At 39.5% G+C, this 24,130-nt stretch overlaps 1 protein-coding gene across 2 annotated transcripts; it reads left to right on the top strand.

Annotated features, from left to right (window-relative positions):
- The first annotated feature begins 3,420 nt into the window (after window positions 1-3,420).
- pfdn4 (prefoldin subunit 4) lies at window positions 3,421-23,404 on the top strand. 2 transcript variants are annotated; one of them, XM_060835990.1, is made up of 4 exons: window positions 3,421-3,504; window positions 18,603-18,710; window positions 20,193-20,333; window positions 22,701-23,404. In XM_060835990.1, exons 1-4 carry the CDS (start codon window positions 3,481-3,483, stop codon window positions 22,830-22,832), a joined length of 405 nt encoding a protein of 134 aa, XP_060691973.1. In that variant the 5' UTR covers window positions 3,421-3,480; the 3' UTR covers window positions 22,833-23,404. The 2 variants fall into 2 exon arrangements, with proteins under 2 accessions (XP_060691973.1, XP_060691970.1); XM_060835987.1 differs by lacking the exon at window positions 3,421-3,504 and adding an exon at window positions 3,917-3,975.
- The last annotated feature ends 726 nt before the right edge of the window (window positions 23,405-24,130 follow it).

The following is a 24,130-nucleotide window of genomic DNA, read 5'->3' as shown; positions in this document are numbered from 1 at the left end:
TTAGTGTCAAGATGTTAAATGTACTATATTATTTATTAAAATATGTGATTTAAATATTTACTTAGACTGTGCTATTGTTTGTATTAGGCTAACTATTATTTTGATATGTGCTGATATTTTTAGTGGTACACCCCTAACCATGTTTTTCATGGGCCCCATTATTTTCATTGCGTGATTTTCTATAACACAGTGTTAAATAGGAATGCCCATTGTGTTAGGAGGAAGATACTGGAATAGATAGAGGATTGGCTGACTGGCAGAAGGCAGAAGTGGGGATAATGTTTTTTTTTTCAAATTTCAATTAACTACCTGTAACTCTATTACAATTAAGTAAAGGTAACTACAAAGACATGAAGGATGACCTGGACAAGGTTGTATGGAAGGAAAGCCTAGCAGTCAAGACAGCAATGGCAGGAGTTTCTGGTATAATTTTGGAGGCGCAGCTGAAATTCATCTCAAGAAAGATCCTAAGGAGAGCACAAGTCAACCGTTGCTAATAAGGGAAGATAGGAACAGCATAAAAGCAAAAGATAAAAATAACATATAATGTGGCGAAGACTAATGGGAAGCCAGAGGATTGGGAATTCTTTAGAAACCAGAAGAAGACAACTAAAAAAGCAATAAGTGGAGAGAAGATGGAATATGAATGTAAGCCAGCTAGTCATATAAAAGAAGATTGAAAGAGTTTTTTTTAGTACATAAAAGATAAGGGAAAGGCAAAAGTGCACATTGGACCGCTGGATATTGAGGGTTGAGATGTAATAATGGGAAAGAAAGAAATGATGGAGGACCTGAAGAGGCACTTTGCACAATGGAAGATACCAGCAGCATACCAGAACTTCCAGACAGCAATGGGGTAGGCATGAATGTAGTGGCCATCATTAAGGATAAGGTGCTGGGAAAGCTAAAAGTTCAGAAGGTGCATAAATCACCTGTTCCAAATGGACTACAACCCAGAGTTCTGAAGGAGATAGCTGAGGAGATTGCAGAAGCAATGGTGATGATCTTTCAGAAATCACTGGAGTCAGGGAAGGTGCCAGAGGATTGGAAAATGGCAAACGTAATGCCCCAGGTTAAGAAGGGAGGGAGGCAGATGGCATGGAACTATAGGTCAGGTAGCCAGACTCGGTCATCAATAAGCTTTAGCATTAATTATTAAGGGTGAAATTGCAGAGAAATTGGAATTACCCAGTAAAATAGGGCTGAGTCAGCTCAGCTTCATCAAGGAGATGTCAGGGCTGACAACTCCATTGGATTTTTTTGAGGACATGTTGAGAAAGCAGGGAGACAACAGAAGAGTGGGCAAAGTAGTGCCAGATGGAATACAAGACAGGAAAGTGTAAGGTTATGTAATTTAGTAAGAAGAATAGAGGCAGAGACTATTTTCTAAATTTGGAAAAGCTTCAGAAACCTGAAGTACAATAGGACTTGGGAGTCCAAATTCAGGATTCTCTTAAGGTTAACATGCAGATTCAGTTGGCAATTAGGAAGGCAAATGCAACATTAGCATCCATTTCCACAGGGCTAGAATATAAGAGCAGAAAGGTACTACTGTGGCTATATAAGGTTCCTGTAAGACTACATTTGGAATATTGTGAGCGGTTTGGGGCCCTGCATCAAAGTCGAGAATGTGGTGCTGGAAAAATATAGCGGTCAGGCAGCATCCAAAGAGCAGGAGAATCGACATTTCAGACATACGCCCTTCATCAGGAATGATCGGCCCTGTATCTAAGAAAGGATGTACTGGATTTGGAGAGGGGATCTGTGGGAGGTTTACAAGAAGGATCCCAGGGTGAAGGGCTTGTCATATGAGGAATGGTTGCAGACCCTCAATTTGTACTCATTGTGGTTTGGAAAGATAAGGGGGGATCTGATTGAAATTTACAGAATACTGAGAGGCCTGGATAGAGTGGACATGAAGAAGATGTTTCCAACGGCAGGAGATTCTAGTACTTGAGGCTCCAGCCTCAAAAATGAGGGGATGACCCTTTAGAACTGCAATGAAGAAGAATTTCTTCAGTCAGAGGGTGCTGAACTCATTGTTACAGAATGCTGCAGACCAAGTCATTGAGAGCATTTCATACAGAGACAGACAGGTTCTTGATTAGAAGGTGATCAAGGGTTAAGGGAGAAGGCAAGAGGATAGGGTTGAGAAACATATCAGCCATGATAGAATAGTGGAGGAGAATCACCTATTTCTGCTCCTCCATCTTATGATCTTATGACAAGGTGCAACCCCCAGTTAAAATTGTTTTACCTTGACAAGCTTGTCCAACATGTGTGTGAAGCTTGTCCAATGTGCGTGTGTGTGTATATATATATATATATATATATACACACACATACATACACACACACATATATATATATAATAAATCACTTAACAGCTACCTGGGATGGGGGTTCTATATATAACTTTCAAAAGAGAGTCAAATCTTAATTATTTTATCTGCACTTTTGGTCCCCTTTTCGAAGGAAAGGTATTATTTCATCAGAAGCAACTCAGAGAGGGTTCAGTAGGATGATCCCAGTATGGAGGGATTGTCTTATGAGCAAACTCTAAATATGTTAGGATTCTACTTATTGGAGTGTAGAAGAATGAGAGGTGATCTCATTGAAACATATAGGATTCTTAAGAGGCTTGACAGGTTAATTGATGAGAGGATAGGACCAGAGGACAGTCTCTGAATAAAGGGTCCTTAATTTAAAGCTGAGCTGAAGCGGAATTTCTTCACTCAGAGGTTTGGGAGCCTTTGGGAACACCTTGCCACAGACAGCAATAGTTTCAGAGTCCATGTGTCTATTTAAGGGTGGGATAGATCAATTCTTGATCAGTATGGGGATCAAAGGTTGTGGGGAAAGGACAGGAAAATGGAACCCTATTGAATGGTGTAACAGACTCAAGGGGCCAAATGGCCTACTATTTCTTTTGGTCTTCATTACGAATTGCTCTCCCCTTTCTGTATTTGCACACCTCCTGGCTTCTCCAAATGCCATTTCTGCATGTTGCATGTAATTGAAACAGTCGCCACTAAGACCAAGTCTTACAGTCAGTTCTGAAGAAGGGTCATTGGACCCGGAATATTAAATGTGATTCCCCTCCAGAGATGCTGCCAGACCTACTGAGCCTTTCCAGCAATTTCTGCTTTTGTTTTCTTGCCCCTGTTCTATGTTGTACTGTGCTCCACTTTCCTGTTCTATCCTTTATGATGCAGCTTTAACCAGCTGCAGTTTTATATCGGCAGAGTGCAATAGCTTGCCCTTTAAAAGTGACGATCCCTTTAAATGGAAGGTACCATGTTGCCAAGCCGGGTAAACGGTGAATTTCTCCGAGAATTTTCGCGCCGCCGACATTTTTACGAGAAAAATTTTTTTTAGGGGGGGGGGGAGAGTGTGTGTTGCACAGGCTTCGGTATCGGGATCGGGAGGGGGATCGGTATCGGTATTTGTGAACGGGCGGGTGGAAGAGTCCGGAAAAAAATGGCAGCCACCATGAAGAAGGCGGTGAGTGTGTGTGTGAGAGAGTGAGAGAAAAAGTGTGTGTGAGAGAGGGAATGGTACAGAAAGCGAGAGAGTGTGTAAGAGAGAGAGAGAGAGAGAGAGAGAGAGAGAAGGGAAAGAGAGAAATGAAAGAAGGTGAGAGAGAGAGAGAGAGAGAGAGAGAGAGAGAGAGAGAGAGAGAGAGTGAGTGAGTGGGTGGACAGGCGAGAATCCCCTGTATCTGCCACCACTCCCAAAGGGATCCCTTTGCGTTTATGTTGGGGCAAGTTACGTGTATACATTTGAAGATATTATCTGATTTGTGTATATAGTAACCTGTCTGGTCGTCTCAAGGTTTGTTGTCAAATGTCAACACATTTACAGAGCAGAGTTTGTCTTAAGCCTTTGAGCCCAAATGCTCTGGGTTCAAGTCCATTTGTCTTGATGAAACCCACCAGCTGCTGCAGGGTATGCATGTGCCAGTCCCCAGTCCAGGTAAATATTTGCAGAGGTATCATCTGAGGGTAGACTCACCCATGGAAAGTAGTGACAATGGAGAAATGTAAAATGTACCTCCACATGGTATTTAACTTCACCATAGCACCATAAGCCTTATAAAGTCAATTCTCTGTTTCTCAATTTCTTCAGAATCTTGCAGGTGAAATTCAAACTGTGGAGTGATGCACTTTAGCAGAATGAAGAGACAATATTGACCAAAGTATGACATTCTCAAGGGCCTTCGGGAACACAGAGACCTGAGGGAATAGATGCTTCTATCCTTGCCTGGCAGCTACGCTGGGATCAGCTGATTATCAGCAGTGCTGGGGGCTCCTGATTGCAGGGCAAGGTTGGGCCCATAGTCAAGGTTGGCCTAGTGATTAAATGATAGCAACTCTGACGTTTGTGAGTCCGCTGGAGGAGTAGCAGTGCAGGTGTCGTTGGTCAGCCGGCTCAGAACTTACGGTTGAGGCAGTGGAATGAAGATTAACTTTCTTTCAAATTTATCTTTTTGTTTTTAAAATATTCAAGTGGCAGTGGATTGTGGTGAGAGTTAATGCTTTTTGCTGTTTTTTTTAACTGTGTATTTCATTATACAAGGTACAATAAATCATCATTCATTCATTGTTGAAAGTGGCAGGCTAGTTAAACGTAGTTTAATAAATAAATAGCATGCTGGGTTTTCAAAGTAGAGCCATGAGTACAAAAGCAAAGAAATCATGATGAACCTTTACAAAACATTGGTTCAGTCTTGCAAGGCATACTATGTTTACTTTGGGACTCTCAACTTTAGGAAGTTGAAAGAAAAGTTCAGAAAAAGAAAGAAAATGGTTCCAGACATTGCGGGCGAGGGGTGGGGGTGGTCACTTTAGAATTGTGGATGGATTAGAGATTCTTCTGAAAGAAAAGAAGGATGACAGGAGGTTTGTTTTTAAAATCAGGTGGGAATGAAACGTAGAAGCTCTTATTAAAGATCTGTTATCGTCGGATAAATTCAAAGTTATCAGGCAAACGTGGTTTTGTCAAAGAGAAATCATGTTTTAAAGAATTTATTTGAATTCTTTGAAGAAATATCTTAGTGGTAGTATCAATACTGCTCAGCCAGAGGCCTGGGTTCAAGTCCTACCTGCTTCAGAGGCATGTAATTACATCTGTACAGGTTGATTTGAAGTAACATCTCTTGATAAAGGGGAACCGGTGAATGTATTGTACTTAGATTTCCAGAAGGCATTTAATAAGATGCCATATCAAATATTATTAGGAAACGTAAAACCTCATGATGGTGGTAACATATGGCATGGATAAAAGATTGGTTGGCTAACAGGATGCAGAGAGTAACAATAAATGAGTCTTTTTCAGGTTGGCAGGATGTCACAAATGGTGAACCATAGGTGCCGGTCTGGGGTCTCAACTGGTTTTACAATTTATATTAATGATTTAGATAAATGGACTGAAGATATGACAACTAAATTTATTGTTGACACAAAGGCAAGAAAGGCAGTCTTTTGTAGAGTAGGGCCTCTGACCTCTGGGCTCATCCAGTCTGTTAGCTTCTCTTAGTGTTTCTTTTCCTTTTTCCCCATCTTTCTTTGTTTTTCTTTCTTTTTTAATTTTACTTACCTCTTGGGAAGAACTCTGTCATGATGATAGCATCCATCGGCGGCAGTGAATAGGCACAGCATGGTCATGGTGTCAGAGGCAAGTTTGGGTTTCCCGCAGCTTCTGACGAGATGTTCCTAGTGATAACGCATCACTGCTGTGATGAAAGCGAGTTTGGTTTCCTGACAGCATCTACATCCATTGCAGACTTGTGGAGGTGGCAGCAGAGGCGAGTTTGAGCTCAGTGGCTGCAAGGGCGAGGTGAACTCTTAGCGGATTTGTGGCAGAGGTGGAGTTGAGTTTGGGCTAGTGGTACCCAGTGGCATCAACGATGTCAGCATTGGGAAGGTCCATCAAGAACTCCTGGTGGTGAGGGTGTCAGTGGAGGTGAGTTGGCACCAAAGAGGGACAACTTTCATTCCAGCAGCAGTGGCGCAGCAAAAGGGGGGGGGGGGTGATGCCTGGCCACTAGGCCCATGGCCTATGGCAGAGCACATAAAAAGATGGATTGTAACACTGAATACCTTTTCGATATTTGTCCATCTTTCTGCCTTTATATTCGATGTTTTGGTTTATTTTTCTGTATTTAAGATGGAACCAATGAGTGGCAACACTACACAACACTGAGGGGCATGGGTAGGGTAAGTAGACAAGGTCTTTTCCCTGGGTTGGGGAAGTCCAGAACTAGAGGGCATAGATGTAGGGTGAAAGGGGAAAGATTTAAAAAGGGCCTCCGGGGCAACCTTTTCATGGAAAGGGTGATGTGTATATAGAATGAGTTGCCAGAGGAAGTGATGGAGGCTGGTGCAATTACAACATTGAAAAGGCATCTGGATGGGTACAAGAATAGGAAGGGTTCAGAGGAATATGGGCTAATTGGTGGCAAATAGGACTAGATCAGTTTTGAATATCTGGTTGTCATGGGTGGGTTGGACCGAAGGGTCTGTTTCCATGCTGTACAACTCCGACTTTTCATTCTATTTCGTAACAAGATATTGTGATAATAAATAAATCAAATCCCGAAAGGAAGTGTTCGGCCGATTACTATTGATTATCTATATTAATGATTTGGATGAGAATGTACTCAGATAAATTTCCCTGCACAAATTGTGTCTCAAATGCTTCTGCCTGTTCTCTCCACTCTCAACACTAATGACAAATGCCAGGAGCTCATGGACAACTTTGAATTGTCTCAATCTTAGTGACCATCAGCTGCCTCTTCTGCAAGCCTCTGTTCCATGAGTTCACCTAGCTAAGATTCCTTTAATATCTTTCCACTCCCCACCCCACCCCCACGGTGGATGCTCTTCTATGCTGTTCTCTCTTATCTCCCCAGTGCCCTCACTGAGTTCATTTTGTCCATGTGATCAGTACCCTGCAACATCAGTCTAGTTACCACGCGATGACTGTTTTTTAACTTCCATCCTGGCCCCCATGTTAGCCAAACACAGCAGATCAGGCAGCATCCAAGGAGCAGGAGAATTGACATTTCGGGCATGAGCCCTTCTTCAGGAATGGCTCATGCCCGAAACATCGATTCGCCTGCTCCTTGGATGCTGCCTGACTGCTGCGCTTTCCCAGCAACACATTTTCAGCTCTGATCTCCAGCATCTGCAGTCCTCACTTTCTCCCCCATGTTAGCCAGTATTGTAAACTAGCCTGTTTTCCTTCAAGTGATGTCCCCTCCTCTTAAAATGTTCCTCTCCTTAAAACATCTTGTCACCAACTTTGACCCCAACATCTTATTATTCCATTGTTAACCTACCTTCTGTTCAGAGTCCTTGAATGAGTTTGATTTATTGTCACATGTACAAATACAGTGAAAAATGTTTTGTGTGCTACATAGGTAGATTGCACCATACAAAGTGTATCAAGGTAGCAGAACAGAGTATAGAAAACAATGTTACAGCTGCAGAGAAGGTAGAAAGAGAGCGATCAGAATTAACATTTGAGAGATCCATTCAAAAGTTTGATAAGAGTGGGGAAGAAGCTGTTCTTGAATCTGTTCATACATGTATTCAAACATTTTTATATTCTGCCCGGTGGAAGAGATCATTGATTATGTTGCTTGCTCTCCCGAGGCAATAAGAAGATAAATGGAGTCAATGGATGGAGGGTTGATTTGCGTGATGGACTGGTCTGCGTTCACGACTCTGTAGCTTCTCGTGATCTTCGGAAGAGCAGTTGCCATACCAAGCTGTAATGCATCTGGATAGGATGCTTTCTATAGTACATCTGTAAAGATTAATAAGAGTCCTTGCAGACATGCTGAATTTCCTTAGCCTCCTGAGGAAGTAGAGTCTTTGTTGTGGTTTCGTGACCGTTGTTTGATATAGATGGATCAGGGCCAGGAGTGTATTCACCTCCCAAATTAAATCACATCTTTCTCAGAACTCAATGTTTGAACCCCTTTTGAGATATCATTCCTACCATGCAATAAAATGGGTCTCAGCATGGTCACAAATTGCATCCTACATTGTGGCTATGACAATGACTCCTTGTCATCCATTTCCTTTGTCCTTCCTGATTGGCCTGCAGTTTTGACATGCTTGAGTTCATTGACCTTCTCCAATGCTTCTCCACTGTCACCCAGCTGACTGGGAGATTATTTTTACCTTTTTCAGGAGACATGAGCATTGCTGCCAGGGCCATTACTTGTCCAGTCCTAATTTCCTGTGAGAAGGTGGTGATGAACTGCCTGGAGCCAGTGCAGTTACTGTAACAGCAGTAAGCCATTGAGCTTCCTGTGGTTGTGCCACCCTTCATGAGATCTTCATGCCTTTAGCCCATAGCCCTTAATATCTATGCTTAACAAAAATGTGTCTATCCCATATTTAAAATAAACAACTAATCTAGCACCAACTGCTATTTGTGAAAGTGTTCCAAACAGTTTCCACCTTTTGTTTGTGGAGGCGCTTCCTACATTCTGGCACTAATTTGTACACTATGCTCCTCAGTTCTATAATCTTCAACCAGTGAAAATAGTTTCTCTACTTGGCTTTTCTTATTAATATAAGACATAGGAGCAGAAATGAGGCCATTCAGCCCATCGAGTGCACTGCCATTCAACCATAGCTGACAAGTTTCTCAACCCTATTCTTTCTCCTTGTAACCCTTATTCCCCTTGAAACTCAAGAACCTATCTCTCAGTCTTAAATATCTTGAAGATTTTGATCAGATCATGCTTTAACCTTTTGTAGTTCTAGAGAAAACAGGCCTAATTGGTAACTTCACCACTGAAGTCCAGGTATCATTCTTGTCATCCTATGTTGTGCTCCCTCCAAGGCAAATACAATCAGTCCTCCATATCTGCGAGGGTTCCATTTTGGAGAAACCCCACGAATGATAAAATTTGGGAGTGTGAAGCTTGTTTAAAAGTATGTTAAAAATCCTGGATACGTGAGTTTGCCAGTGGGTCTTGATATTTGTTCCACTTTTCGACACGGATAGGTGAATTTACAATTCGTGATTTCATGAATACAGAGGATTTACTGTATATCCTTCTTAAATTGTCGGGCCCAGATTTGATCTCAGTACTCCAGATAAGTCTAATGAGAGTTTTACATAAATGCAGCATAACTTGTACACCCTTGTGCCCCAGTTTTCAGTATATAAAGGTCAGCATTCCATTAGTTATCTTGATTATTTTCTGTACCTGTTTGTAGTATATTTAAAAATATCTATGCACCCGAAGCCCCAAGTCTTTTTGGACCCGCTGTTTTTAACGTGCCATCAAGAAGGTACAATAATCTTTCCTTTCACAGTGCAAAAATAGATAAACTCACACTTAATTACAGCGAATTTTATCTGCCAAGTTTTGCCCATTCACCAGTTTATCAGTATCTCTTTGTAATTTCATGCTAACATCTACAATGTCTGCATTGCTCCTGAATTTTGTGTCATTGGCAAATTTGGATGAAAACATTTCCAAATCATTATCCAAGTCATTAATGAACAACGTGAATATTTGAGGCTCTAACACACACCCACGTGGGACACCACTCGTCGTATACCAATTTGAGTATCTACCCATTATTCTCAATTTAAGTCACCTTCCATTCAACTCATTTCCCAGCCATGTCTCAAGTGAGTCCTCAATTCCACGGGCTTCTACCTTAGTTAACAGTCACGATGGAATGAAAGGCATTGATGGTGGGAAAGGAGTCCCCGCAGTTTTATCCAGTGGTGGTGAATTTATGGCAATATAGTTCCAAGTCAAGTTGTGTGAATGTGGGAAAGCATGCACCTGCTGGTGTCTCATCTGTCTGCTGCCTTTGCCCTTCCAGCTAGTAGAAGTTGTGGGTTTTAGAGGGACTGTCAAATGAGGCTGGGTGAGTTGATTCAGAGAATTTTGTATATGATGCATAATACTAACACAGCATCGATTGTGGATTGGGTCCCAGACAAGCTGGCATCTTTATACTGGATGATATTGAGCCCCTTGTATTGTTGAGCCATCTGGCAGTGGAAAGGATTTTATCATGCTGCTGACACTTGTGTCTTCTGGTTTGTTATCTGCTGCTAATCTTTCAGCTTTTGACCTATACTTATAGCCATAGCTTTTTTTAATATATGGTTGGTTCCAATTTTCTCAATGGTGATTCTCAGGATGTTGATGGGGGAGAGATTCGGAAATAGTAATGCTTTTGAATGTCGAGGAGGGGTGGTTGGATCTCTCTTGTTTGTGATGGTCATAGCCTGGCACTTGTAGTGTGAGTGCTGCTTGCCATAAGATCATAACTCATGTTAATACTATGTACGTCAAATCCTAGTGAGGAACGTCTATAGCCTTAAACCTTGCCTTTAAACATCTAGACTAAAATGTAATGCTGAATTATAGAACACATTTGCTGCACGCTAGAAAATAGACAGGTATGAAGGCTCAGAAAAAGGGGAGCACTCAAGGAATGTAGAAGATAGGGACATCTGTGCTCACCAAGTGAGGCAATTAAGAACATTTGCCTTAGTATCGGTGAATCCAATGTGATAACATTCACGGCCATTCCCTTGTGAAATTAATGACAGTGTTTGATTCTGACCCTGAAATGAAACTCGGGTACTATCAAAAGCCATTAATTGACGGTCAATTATAATGGATTCTTATTACCCCTTGCAAGTGGAGCAGACACAGAGAGAAAAACATATTTGCTGTTACAAGACCCAGCCTTGAGAGTTCAAAAGGACATGAGAGAGACCAGATTATTTTAGTGCTGAGGCTGCTGAAGCCAGTAGAAAATTAACTTATGTGCTTACCTGCAACGGATTGAATTTAATTGCATTTCGGGACTTTATGATGATATTGAGTAGCCATTACTGGTTATTAAATACAAACTCTGAAAGGTAATATTGATGAAGCTTTAACTTGTGTTCTTGCAGACCACCTTACAGACCGCCCCACTGTCAATCCTAACTGATCAGATCTTGTGTCTTATTTGAATTTGAATCACAACCCTGAAAAGAAAGCATGTTAAATTCAAAGACTAAAGAATCAGTTTAAATGCGAACTTGCGGTGGCATCTCAGCCTCAGGTACAGAATGATTCAATGCTTAAAAAGCAGGAGGTAAAAACAATGACTGCAGATGCTGGAAACCAGATTCTGGATTAATGGTGCTGGAAGAGCACAGCAGTTCAGGCAGCATCCAAGGAGCAGCGAAATCTTAAATATTGACGTTTCGGGCAAAAGCCCTTCGTCAGGAATAAAGGCAGTGAGCCTGAAGCGTGGAGAGATAAGCTAGAGGATAGGGGTGGGGAGAAAGTAGCATAGAGTACAATATTTAAAAAGCAGGAGTCTGCTGCTAGCTTGGAAGTTATTCTGAGCCTAACAGTGAAGAGATTCCTGCATAATTTAATGGTCAAAATTTGCTAAGAAGACATTTTGTAAAACAATTGTATCTGACACGTGAGCTGTGCAAGGTTACCTTTTGAACTCTCCAATTAGCTCAGGCTGGTATGCATTTATGATAGGTGTTTGTCTTGCTAGCAGGAGCTAGGTATGTTTTACCCATCAGATGAATGGCTTAGGGCCTGTAGAAGTGATTATTCAAGTGTACACAGACCTGTCGATTAACGTTTCTTCCTTACGATTTATTGTCTTTCACTTTTATTTGTCTAATTAAGAAAATGCAACGTTTTTGTAAACTTTTGTAAAAAGGAGCCACTTTGTATCAGTACATCGGAGTAGCCTGCTGGGGCACCTGAAGAGCTGTTACCTCACTCTCCTAGGTTATTAGAACCTAGCTAGTTTAGCTTATAGGTATCAGTGTTACGTTGTCACAGTGATGCTATTGATAAATAAAGGGGGTGACTAAAATTAAACTAATCTGTCTGTAAAAGGGTTTTTTATTCCAGACTTCCAAAGAGTACGATCTCTAGGACGAACCAAGAGAAAGGCTTTACAGGTCTGAGCCTATAAGGGATTCCCTGGGCCACCTCAAATCTCTACTTTAACACCAGAATGAAACCTAGTTTCTTACATACACAATTAAAAAAAAATCCGAGGTCAGTTACTGAACATATTTACAAGTGGCTGTCACTTTATGTTTAACACAGACTAAGATGTTTCTTAAACAACAAAAGCATGATTATATTGACAAAAGAACAGGTTTGAAAGATTTTGTTACAAGTACAGAAAATAATTCAGATTTGTTTTATTCCTTTGTATATTAGTGATTTTCTTACAAAAGTGCAAACCTTGTAAAAAAATCCCCACCATCTCCTTACTAAGACTCATTGTTCAGACTCGGGCTGCACTACTGTTTCCGTGTAGCTACAAGATTTTTTTGCCTTCAGCTAGTATTTCTCCCAAGGTACCTAAAATAAATTGCAAACTAATCTCACTATCACTTTAACTTCAGAGTAACTGCAAGTTCCTTAAACCCTTACTCTGTATCTCGTTGGACTCTTTGCTATGCAACCGTGTTGGTTTTCTCTAACCTTTTCAGTTCACTACAAGGCATTAAAGCCTCACTTAAAATACATGTAAAGTAAACAGACAGACCTCTAGACCTTTTGGGAACAATCCACAAGCACACTCAAAAGTGGAAGTAAACAATGTCTCACCCTCTTTAACACACAAAATACAAATTCAGTTTAAAGTTATACATTCTGTACATCATTGAAAGTCTCCATTTCTGTAATAATGGTGGAAGGAATATGCTTGATGAAACAGCTGAAATATTTGGCCCTAGGATGCTACCCTGAGGAACTCCTTTAGTGGTGTCCCAGCATTGAAATGATTTGTCGGCATTAACCACAATAATCTTTCATCATGCTGAGTATGTCTCCAGCCGGTGGAGAGTTTTCCCCCTCATTTCCATTGACCTTAATTTTGTTTGGACTGGTTAATGCCACACTGAATCAAATGCTGTCGTGTTAGCAAGGATGTTACTCTTACCTCTGTTCTGTCTTACTTCATCCAATTCCATTCTTAATTATATCTAATTATATCCAGATAATGGTTTGAAATGCTTATTTTCCTGCTTCTGTACTGTTATCCAAGATCTTTCTTTGGTGTTCTCCTACTTCACATCTGCATGTTGCCTCTGAAGGCATAGTGTTAATTAGTTTTGTCCACAACCTCTTTCTCTCTCAGCTCCTCCACTGTTACTAAATTATGAGACTGTGTTTATATGATGTTATGTACTGAGTAAGTAGAAATTTTATCCAAATAAATATTGGACAATTGAAGCTGTTGCGTTGGTCCCCACATGAAATTCCATCGCCTACTTACCGACTCTATCATTCTCCCTGGCAATAACCTCATGGCTAATTAGTCTGTTAATAACCACGGTGTCATAATCAGATATTGCTAAAGAGAGGGCCATGTTTCCAAAGCTTTTCACTTTTTCACATCAAGATCCATGCAAAATTGTCAACTTCCAACCAATCATTGGGCTTGAATCTGTAAAATATGGGTTTTTATCAAAATTCCTGTCTCCATTTGACATCTGGTTTTCAAAATAATTGGTAACCTTTTCTCCCAATCATTACCAACAGGCAGAGATTTTTTTTCCTGTGTGGGGATCATAAAATATTAGTGGCACCTTTGTGTACATGATGGAAGGGGAGTTTTTGAAAGGACTGTAAAACCAAATTATGAGATACTAAAATGAAGCACCAGCTGTGAAAAATCATTCATCCTCACAAAAGTATAAGGTATTAAATGTCAGAGGGCAATCTGCACTATTAAAGTTTTTCTCTTTTATGACTGAATGTGTTTGTGAGGTTGAATTTTAAGCAGGAAATTTCATAATGCTAACTGCTAAAGAGCACAGTCAGCTCAATTTTCTCTGTGGATATAGATGGATAAGCAGCAAGTTGGTAATGTATTTAGACAGGAGAGCTGTCACACTGGGTGCTTATAAGATCATGTTTATCGGAAATTTGTTGGAAAAATATCATTGCATGAAATATCATGATTTTTTGATTCGATAATGGTATGTGGACATTACTAGCTTAGCCAGTGTTTATTGCCGATCCCAAGTTGCCCTTGAGAAGATAATTGTGAGTTGTATTCTTGAACCACTGCAGTTCATTTGGTTAAGGTAGACCCTCTGCCATCAGATCCAGTGACACTGAAGAAAGATAAATTTATTTCCTCATTAGAAAGGTAAATATCTTGGAGGGGAACTTGCAGTTGTTGGTATTCTCATGTATCTGTTTCCCTTGTCTTTTTAGCTGGAAGTGATTGTGGAATTGGAAGGTGCTGCCTATAAGACCTTGGTCAGTTTCTGCAATATATCTTGTAGATGGTACTCAATGCTGCTACTGAATGTTAGTGATGGAAGGAGTAACTGTTGTGGATGTTGTGCCTAAAATAACTTCATGCAGGCTCAATCCATCACCACGTCACCCTTTATTTGCATGTTGAGAGTCTTTGACACTGATCCAGCTCCCTCATAGCCGGCGCTGAATGAGCAGGATGTCTGACACTCCTGTTTATCTGTGTCAGCCAAGGCTCCCTGATTCGACCAGATTCCCAATCAGGGAAATCATATTCTGTGAGGTCCACCAGGCTGACCTCATAACAGTGGTAGTCTCATGGGCTGTTTTGTTGTGGATGATCTCAAGCTTCTTGAGTGTTGATTGAGCTATATTTATCGAGGAAAATGGGAATATTTCATCACCCATCGACTTTTGGCTTCTTTATGGTGGATTCCTAGCCTCTGACTTGGACTTGTAACCAGAATATTTATATGGCTAGCTCAGTTTCTGGTTAATGGTAACTCCCAGGATGTTGATGGTGGAAAATTCAGTGATGGGGATGCCGTTGAACATCAGTGGGTGATATTTAGTTTTTTTTCTCCTGTTGAAAATGATCACTTAAGTGGCCATAAGTGCCATTTTCCACTTGTCAGCACAAACCAAGATATCATCCAGGACCTGCTGCATTTGGACTGCTTCAGTATCTGAAAAGTTGTGCATGGTGCTGATGCAATCATCAACAACAGTCCCCACTTCTAATCTTACAATGAATGGATTGCCATTGAAGAAACAGCTGAATATCGTTGTCTTGAGACATTATCCTGATGAACTCCTGCAGAAATGTCCTGGAGCTGTGATGACTAACCTCCCTCCAACAGCCACAGTTATCTTCCTTTGTGCCAGGTGTGACTCCAGTCAAAAGAGTTTTCTCCCTAAATCTCATTGGCTTGTTGCCAGGGCTGGAGAGTTTTAGTTAAGAGAGACTGGATAGATTGCAGCAAAAGAAACTGCGGGAAGGAGGGGTGGGAACATGTTTACGATGTATAGACTTATGAGGGACATAGATAGGATAGACAGGAAGGAGCCTCTTTCAGCTGGTGGACAGATCAATAACCAAGAGCATAGATTTAAGTTAAGGAGCAGGAAGTTTAGAGAGGATGTGGAAAAAAAACATGATTCATCCAGAGGATAATGGGAATCTGGGCTTCAATGTCTGGCAAGGTGGTAGAGGCAAAAATGCTCAACATTTAAGAAGCATTTCATTGTGTATTTGAGATGCAATGCTGTCAGCCAAATGCTGAGAAATGGGATTAGAATAGTTCAGTGGTCGTTTTTAACCAGTGCAGACATGAAGCACCGAAGAGCCTTTTTCTCTGCTGTAGATCTCTACAATTCCAGTTTTGTTAGGGTTCCTTGATGGAGCCTTCGTGTGAAGGGCAGTCACTCCCACCTCCTGCAATTCAGCTCTTTTTCCATACTTCAACTAAGGCTACGTTGAGGTCAGAAACTTAGTAGCCTCAGTTGAAACCTAAACTGAACATCAGTTAACAGGTTATTGCTAAGCAAGTGCTTCTTGATAGCACTGTCGATGTCATCTTTCACCATTATTAATCACCAAATTTGTCAGCACATAATGGGAGGAGTTGTGAGTCATCACAAGCTGTGCAATTGGCATGTGTAAATGCCATCATTCCATTCTCAAAAAATGGCATTTTAAATTGACCTCCACCATGTGTGAATTAAGCTGCTGTATTTGTACTTTGCCACGCAAAGTAAATTAATTGGCAAGTATCATTTTTAACAATATGGTAATTTCTGCTGATTGCTAAACAATCTCTTTGGCAGGAAGTCTGCAATTATAAGTGTGGAGAGCCAGATAGTGACTTGTACACACCATATTTTACCTTATTACTTTTTTCCATTTTTTTTCTCATTTCAATCTTTACTTATTTCTCTACTGTACCTGATTTGACATTACATTCACCCATCCTAATGTGTAACCTTTCTGAATTAAACCCTTTTACTCAAGCATTGCATCTCGAGGTAAGGAAATCCAGTATTCGTCCTGTCATTCACCAAGTGCCAGTTTACTCAATGCCCTCTGTTTGCTTTTATCAACTCTTACTTCTGGAAACTTTGGGTAAAATATCTTTTGAGCTGAAGAGTACAGAAACAAGTCTGAGTGCAAAGTGCCTTGCACCAACAATTTTTTTTTAGTGAGAGATGATCTTAGTTCTAAAATCAGTATAAATAGAGATAAGATACAGCAATGGTGGTAAATCACTTGTGGCAGTTGCTGCTATATGCTGTGATGGAATCCTCTACTTTTAATCCTCACTTTTTGATTTTTGGTATTAATGGTTCCAAGTGATGCTATTCAGTTATACCCAGCAACAGAAAGGGGCTTCTTGTACAGTTTTCTATTGATCACTTAGTGTAATTTTGGAAGTTGCTGAAGTGGATTTTAAAGGTACACATCGAGAATGAAGCGGACTGCATGTGAGGAGAGCACTTGGCACCTCAACTACATAGAATCTCTGTGAGAGATTCAGTGAAGAGTTGAGAGAAGCTAGATGGCTTTGTACCGTTTGAACTCAAAGTAGGGTTATTGGCTGGTGGTTTATTGTTAGAATAAAGGCAAAATCCTGTGGATGCTGGAAATTGAAAGAAACACAGAGAATGCTGGAGAACCACAGCAGGTCTGGCAGCAAGTGTGAAGAGAGAAACAGAGTTCATGGTTTGTGTCAAGTATGATTGTTCTTCAGAACTGAGACTTGACAGATATGAGACTGAATTATTGTTGTCAGTACGTACTGACAGTCAGCAATTCTGTATATTGATTTGCAACTTCAAGTTTTCTCTCACTTGGAATATATAATTGCTCCACTATTTACAGTAGGTATACAAGTCAATAATCTTTCAGAAATCATATTCATTGTGTTTTATTTTAAAACTTTAAGCAGGGTGGATGTTCTTAAAGGATCTATGCCAGAGCTGTAATGCTATTGCCAATTTACAATGAGGGTACATTTTGTAACTATATCTGACTGCTTGTGTGTGACATATGGTTTTTCTTGGGTGTGTGACTGGGGAGAAGGGAAGTATGGCGCAGTGGCACTGTTGCATTTAATGAAGCATGTTACCGGGTATAATGTAGGCAGTTTCATGAATTTCAAAACCAGAATGTCATTTTTCATTTCCAGGTCCTAGATCAATAATGTGTAAGCTTTTGTTGGTGATTTAGTGTGCAGAACCTTATCACTCAATTCCTGACTGAGAAGTATTGACGTTTCTGCACTTGTAAGAATGTTAGTTTGTAAAGCAATACAGCTGTGATTTATTTTTCCGATTTTCTGTCTTTAATTTAATGTTTTCCAGTTGCAGTAGCTAACTTTTTGTACATAGTTCTGTAGTTTTGCAAATGATTTACTAAGTTTTAGATTTAATTGTATACTTTACATTCAGAAAGCTGATTTACTGACTCATTCACAGAGAAATCAACTTGAATCAGTGGAATTTCCATTATCTATGCTCGTAATTATCTGCTTTCTTCAATAGCCATTCTGCAGGATAAAATCTTGCATGAAACATTCTGTCATTGTGTAGATTGCAAGCATCATTCTCTTATCTGAAATAATCAACGATCAAGAAAAGTTCAATTGAATTTGCAATATAATATGCTACACTTGGTCTTGTGTTCAAACATGTGCTTAGTGCGGAGCAACAGTCTGTCTACAAAATCAAGGGACTCTTGGTTACCTGTCAATTTCCACTTTCCACTAGAGTGACTCACTTTGTCTATTGTGAGTTGGACATTCCTCTATGCACAACAGAATCCATTTCTCTATGATACACAAACATGTTAGTTTGCAGCTGTTGAAATTGCATTTTTCCGATAATTAAAGAAAGTTTTAGTGAAATGGTTTCATTGAGTGTAGTGTTTACTATGCATAGTTTTATACAATATAAAGAAAAGAAATCTAGCACTTTGCTGTTAATATACATTACATCTATCCATTTATTTATTTGCTCTGCGATTCTACTTGACAGATGTTACTAAGAGGCAAAAGTGAGGACTGCAGATGCTGGAAACCAGAGTCTAGATTAGAGTGGTGCTGGAAAAGCACAGCAGGTCAGGCAGCATCCGAGGAGCAGGAAAATCAACGTTTTGGGCAAAAACCCTTCATCAGGACTGTCACTGAGAAAACATTATGTAGTGTGGTTTAGATCTCTGATTATTTTAAATTTGGAATTAGTTTGTATGTACATGAATACATGAAAAATGTGTTTATTTTGACTATAAATTTTATTTGTTTTACAGGCAGTAGAAGATGTTAATGTTACCTTTGAAGACCAACAGAAAATTAATAAGTTTGCAAGAAATAATAACAGGCTTATAGAGCTTAAAGAGGAAATAGAACTGAAAAAGGTAAATACAGAGTATTGTACAATGAATTTGGTTTGTGGAGAATTTGTTATTTAGGTATGTTAAAAGCTGTATAAATATGCTGAGTTGAGGGTTGCCTTCAAACAGATTAGCTCTGAGTAGTTTATCACAAGAAAAGCAAGTTGTTTTCATGTAGTGCCTTTAATATGGTATATTGTCCAAAAGCTCTTCAGAGGAGTTTTATCAAATTGGTCCACAAAATAAATAAATATGTAAGGTGGCCAAAAGGTACTGACAAAGAAGTAGTATTTAAGATCTTGAAGATGGAACAAAAGGTTGAAACGCAGAGGGATACGGCTGAGATAGAGCAATTTAAAATTAGAGATGTGTGAGAGGTTAGCATTATAGCGTATAAGTATCTCAGAGTTGCAGAGATGGGGAGAAGGCGGGCTGTAGAAGAATTAAATATGGGGACGACACGGTGGCTCAGTGGTTAGCACTGCTGCCTCACAGCACCAGGGTCTCAGGTTCGATTCCAGCCTCAGGTGACTGTCTGTGTGGAGTTTGCACATTCTCCGCATTCTGAATGGGTTTCCTCCGGGTGCCCATAGTGTTAGGTGCATTAGAGAAATAGGACTGGGTGGGTTATTCTTCGGAGGGTCGGTGTGGACTTGTTGGGCTGAAGGGCCTGTTTCCACACTATAGGGAATCTAATCTAATCTTAAAGCTGAGGCATTGCTTAACTGGGAGCCAGTTTAGATCATTGAGCAAAAAAGTGATGGTCCATGATTTGGTAGAAGTGAGGACATGACTGCAGAGTCTTGGATGACCTTCAGTTTAAAGAGGATAGAAGATGGGAAGCTCGGTGTAGATTTACAATAGTCAAGTTTGGAGATAACACAAGTAAATAGATGAGGAATACAGTTGCATACATGTTTAAGCAATGGCAAAATTAAACAGTACGTGAATGTGAAACTAGATGGTTATCTTGATGGCATGACAGTGAAGTTGTATTTACATGAACTTAAATGCAGTGATTTTCAACTTTCTAGCTTCAAGTCGACATTCTAGAAATAAACAACCACTCATTTGAGTAACCTATCTTACTGGGTGCTTTAATAGTATGCTCATCTGCAGTGGAATTAATCATGTAAGGACTCTCAAAAAAATAACCTTTACTTACTTTGTGAATCCTATTTCAAGATTTTGAAGAATCTTATGTTCCACCAAGCCACAGATGAATGCACAAAACTACTCTGAAAACTTTCCTTTTAAGTTTAGCAGTTAGAGCAAACAGATAACTACAGTACAACCTCGACTATCCGAATTTTGGATGATCTAAACAAGATCTCAAGGTCCCGATGCTTGGGTAGATTGAGTTATCTGAACATTCGATTTTCTGAACAAAATACTCCCCGCCCGTGTCGTTTGGATAAACAAGATTGCCCTGTACTTCATTATGTGTAGTTATAAATGGTTTATTTGTTCAATGCCACTGATCTTTTCTTGTGTAATTCAACTTAGAAACAGTTACAGAACCTAGAAGATGCCTGTGATGATATAATGATGCTTGATGACGATACAATGCTGGTGCCTTACCAAATTGGAGAGGTTTTTATTAGCCATTCCCAGGATGAGACACAGGAGATGCTAGAAGCTGCAAAGGTAATAAATGTCTTGGCTGTCTGATGCTTGCTTCTAATGTTTCAATTTACCAATGAGTAATTGCACTTAGACTGGTTAGTCTTCTCCTACATATCGTTAGTGTGAATCAATACTTTGTACGATTGCTGTAGCTGAGACCTTACTATCACACAGTTAAAGTTGTAGAACCACGTTACTTATTTCAAAATTGTCAAGCATTTCCTGTTAACTTTGAGTTGCCATATATATAAAAAAAATTCAAATGTCTTCAATATAACAAGTGGTGGTGCTGCCAAGTTGTTTAATTTGAATTGTGTGTTTAAATAAAAATTAAGAAGGATTTGTATTATCATTTTCCCAAACTTTTCACATGATTCCTATATAATTACTTAATTTATAATCTATCAGCTACTGTTACGTGGGAAAACATACAACAATGAGATGAATGACCACTTAAGTATCTTTCTTCTGCTGGTATTAATTAAAGTAGATAAATTGGCCTGAAGCATTCCATAGCACCATAGAATCTTTTGTTTCCAACTGTACCAGAAAAAAAGAGGTTTGAATTCACCATTTTTCCAACAAAACAGCACACTCTTGGGTTTGCACCAGACAGTCAACTTATCTTTTGTACAAAATAAGCCTCCTGCAAGGCCAGATTAGAAATGGGGCAGAACGTAATGATGTGGTATGGACTAATATATGTTTTTTAAAAAGTGCTTTAAATATCTTTGTAGCTGTTAAGCTAACACTTTGTGTAATGTGGAATAACTAGTTTACTAATGCAGTGCTGACATGTAATGTGGGCAGTGTCTAGATTAGAGTGGTGCTGGAAAAGCACAGCAGGTCAGGCAGCATCCGAGAAGCAGGAAAATTAATGCTTCGGCAAAAGCCCTTCATCAGGAATGAAGGGCTTTTGCCCAAAGTGTCAATTTTCCTGCTTCTCAGATGCTGCCTGACCTGCTGTGCTTTTCCAGCACCACTCTAATCTAAATTGTGATCTCCAGGAACTGCAGTCCTCATTTTTGCCTATGTAATGTAGGCAACTTTACAGAGCAGTTAATTCTGTTTTCTTTTGCTCACACATGGAAATTAGATAGGCAATCTTCTCTCTGAAAACTTCTTCAGTAATCTTTATGAGTTGGAGAAGGTGATTTCCTTATTTTTGTAATCTTATCAAAACAAACCATTTCTATTACCTCCATATCTTGATATTGAATTGATCAATTGATGGGAATTGGAGGAAGAAAACATGGTGAAAATGATGCATGTGTGAAATAGGTTACTGGATACAGCATAATCTGCAATACCAGAGTGGACTGACATAAATTCTACACAACCTTGATCGCCTCTGCCAAAATTGCCCACTTCTGCCATGACAAGATCCTTCGGGGGTTCCTCATGTTCTTTAATACCAGCTATTTTCTTAAACCTCTTGTCTGAGTAACAATCACCTCTAGCAGAAAGTGTAAGGATCAGAGATGTGTTCATCATCAACAAGATAAGCTATCCATTCAGTCAGTTTTGGTCCCTCTCCAAATCCTCACTTTGTGACCATGTTGAAGTTCCATTCTGCATTGCTGTACACTCTTTGCTCCTGTACTCTTTATGTCACCTTATGTATGGTTGACTGTACCATTCTTCAGTTCAGTTGTATTTTGTGCTGGCTTCCTTTCATTCTTGCCTATTCAATTATGGTAAAAGCATTTCTAGCAAAATTTTTTCTTTGAATAAATTTCTTTCAAGTCACCCAAAGATCAATCCTTGACCTAAACCCCTCCTCGTCCACATACTGCTCCTTAGTGGCACCATCCAAAGACATGGTATTCAGAATCACATAAGCTAACAGTACCCAACTGGACTTCTGTATTGCTATTGTCCATCATTCCACAATCGTCTGCATTTGTCGTTGTCATTTAAGCTCTGGATTAGCTACATCATCCTCCCTCCAGTTAGATACTCCGACCACATAATTGTGCGTTACTGCTCGTCCTATTTTCTTCCCTGGCCACTGTATCCACATGACACAGACTGTAATATCCTGATCCTGTTTGACACAGAGTTTAGTTTCTAACCCCATACACAGTCACTCATAATTCTTGTGCCAATCTTTGTACTTACCCCAGCCCATCTGTTACTGAAACCCTTTATTAATGTCCTTCATTCCAGACTTGATAACTGCAATAATTTCCTGGCAGGCCACCCATTCTCGATTAGCTCTTGTCAAACTCTCCTACAAGTTCAGTCAATCCATGGCTTTATTTAAGCATTTAAAATAATCTCAAGTTTTATGGTCCAAATCAATTAATATAATTTTTAAATTAATGATCATTTTAATTTTCTTGGTGGTTTGTTTGTATCTTGACAAGACTTTAAACTTTGTTTCAGCAAAGTTTCCAAGATGAGATCCAGGCTTTGCAGACCCGCGTGGAGACAATTCAACAGGTGTTATCAGATCTCAAAGTCCAGCTCTATGCAAAATTTGGAAACAACATTAACCTTGAAGCTGAAGACAACTGACCTGTTTATTTTCACCTGTCACGTTTCACTCGATTAAATGATTTAACTTTTGCAAAAAAAAAAGTAATCACTTTGTTCATGTTTTTGAATGCAATTTTAAAGTTTTTGGCCTGCAACTCCACTTCTTTGATGAAAACATTATTTTATACCTGCTTGAGTTTGTTATTTATTTGTTACAGTGGATCTACATTCTGATTTTTGAATTTTCTGTGAAATAATCAGCTGTTAAAATGATTTCCTAATTAGGGATTTAAATTAAGCTTTAGCATTCAAATAAATAATGTGACTGTCCCGATGTGACTTGCATAATCCACCTACTCAATAAAATAATTAAACTTGGGCAAATACACTGACTTTAACATTGCTACAACGCAAAAGGTTTAATGTCCTTGTGGTCAAATTTAAATTTTATATCTTATATTCCTTGGAAATAGAGATTTTCTTTTACTGTTGAAATCTCTGATATTGCTAAATAATCAGTTAGCATTTTAAGGGGCAGTATATGGACGTGTGTGTGGGATTGCACAATTAGTCAAATTAAAAATGTTGTTTGGTTCTCTTTCATTTTACAAGGCTGTTACTTCAGGATCATTCAAAACTAACACTCTGTATAAATAAATGCTGTTTTCATAGGTAACTGCACTGTCAGGCCTTATTAGAAAAATTGAAACCCAGAGATTAAAAGGGAAGTGACATTTTGCATATTACATTAAAAAAAACAGAATAGTGTCGAATGGTTGGTTATTTTTCACACTGGAAATATATTGTCGGAGAAATTTGCCCAAAAGGTTAGAGATCACAAAACACAGCTTGAACTGAAATTGACAAACAGTTTATTGCAAGCGATATCACTGGAAGAGAAAATGACTAGGCTGTCACAGAACTGACTGTTTGTACAGGTAAATCAGAATTTCTCTTCCCAGAGCTGAAGATGAGACCAGTTTTATAATAATGCTGCACAATATGGCTGATTAAGAATTGAGAAAACTACAATGTATCTGGAAATGGAGTAATCTAGTTACAAGTATGCTAATTAGAAAACAGTTATTGGATGAATGTCCTGTTCCTTCACACAATGCAACATCCTGACAGGATCGATGGTTCCATTCCTCTTCACAGGTAGGTGTTAATGTCTCCTCTGAAGTGGTGAGGTGCTTCCATTGCTCTGTTCTCGGAGCAATGTTCTTGCTGGTGCCTTTCTATCTGACCTGCTGTTTGTGTGGCTTTGGTATTGCTGGGTTGTGAAACTGCCCTTGGGGCTTTGAGATATCTGGTGCTCTGTCATTGTTAGCGAGCTT

The sequence above is a fragment of the Hemiscyllium ocellatum genome, chromosome 15 (genome assembly GCF_020745735.1).
Source record: "Hemiscyllium ocellatum isolate sHemOce1 chromosome 15, sHemOce1.pat.X.cur, whole genome shotgun sequence".
NCBI classification, from domain to species: domain Eukaryota; kingdom Metazoa; phylum Chordata; class Chondrichthyes; order Orectolobiformes; family Hemiscylliidae; genus Hemiscyllium; species Hemiscyllium ocellatum.
The sequence above is the reverse complement of the archived record's forward strand: the minus strand, read 5'-3'. Positions and strand labels throughout refer to the sequence as shown.

Bases quoted from the DNA above. Each gene is read 5' to 3' on its own strand.
- pfdn4 (XM_060835987.1), top strand. From the start codon at position 3,925: ATGAAACCCACCAGCTGCTGCAGGGTATGCATGTGCCAGTCCCCAGTC. The intron at 3,976-18,602 runs GTAAATATTTGC...TTTGTTTTACAG, and splicing joins TGTGCCAGTCCCCAGTCCAG to GCAGTAGAAGATGTTAATGT. The intron at 20,334-22,700 runs GTAATAAATGTC...ACTTTGTTTCAG, and splicing joins AGATGCTAGAAGCTGCAAAG to CAAAGTTTCCAAGATGAGAT.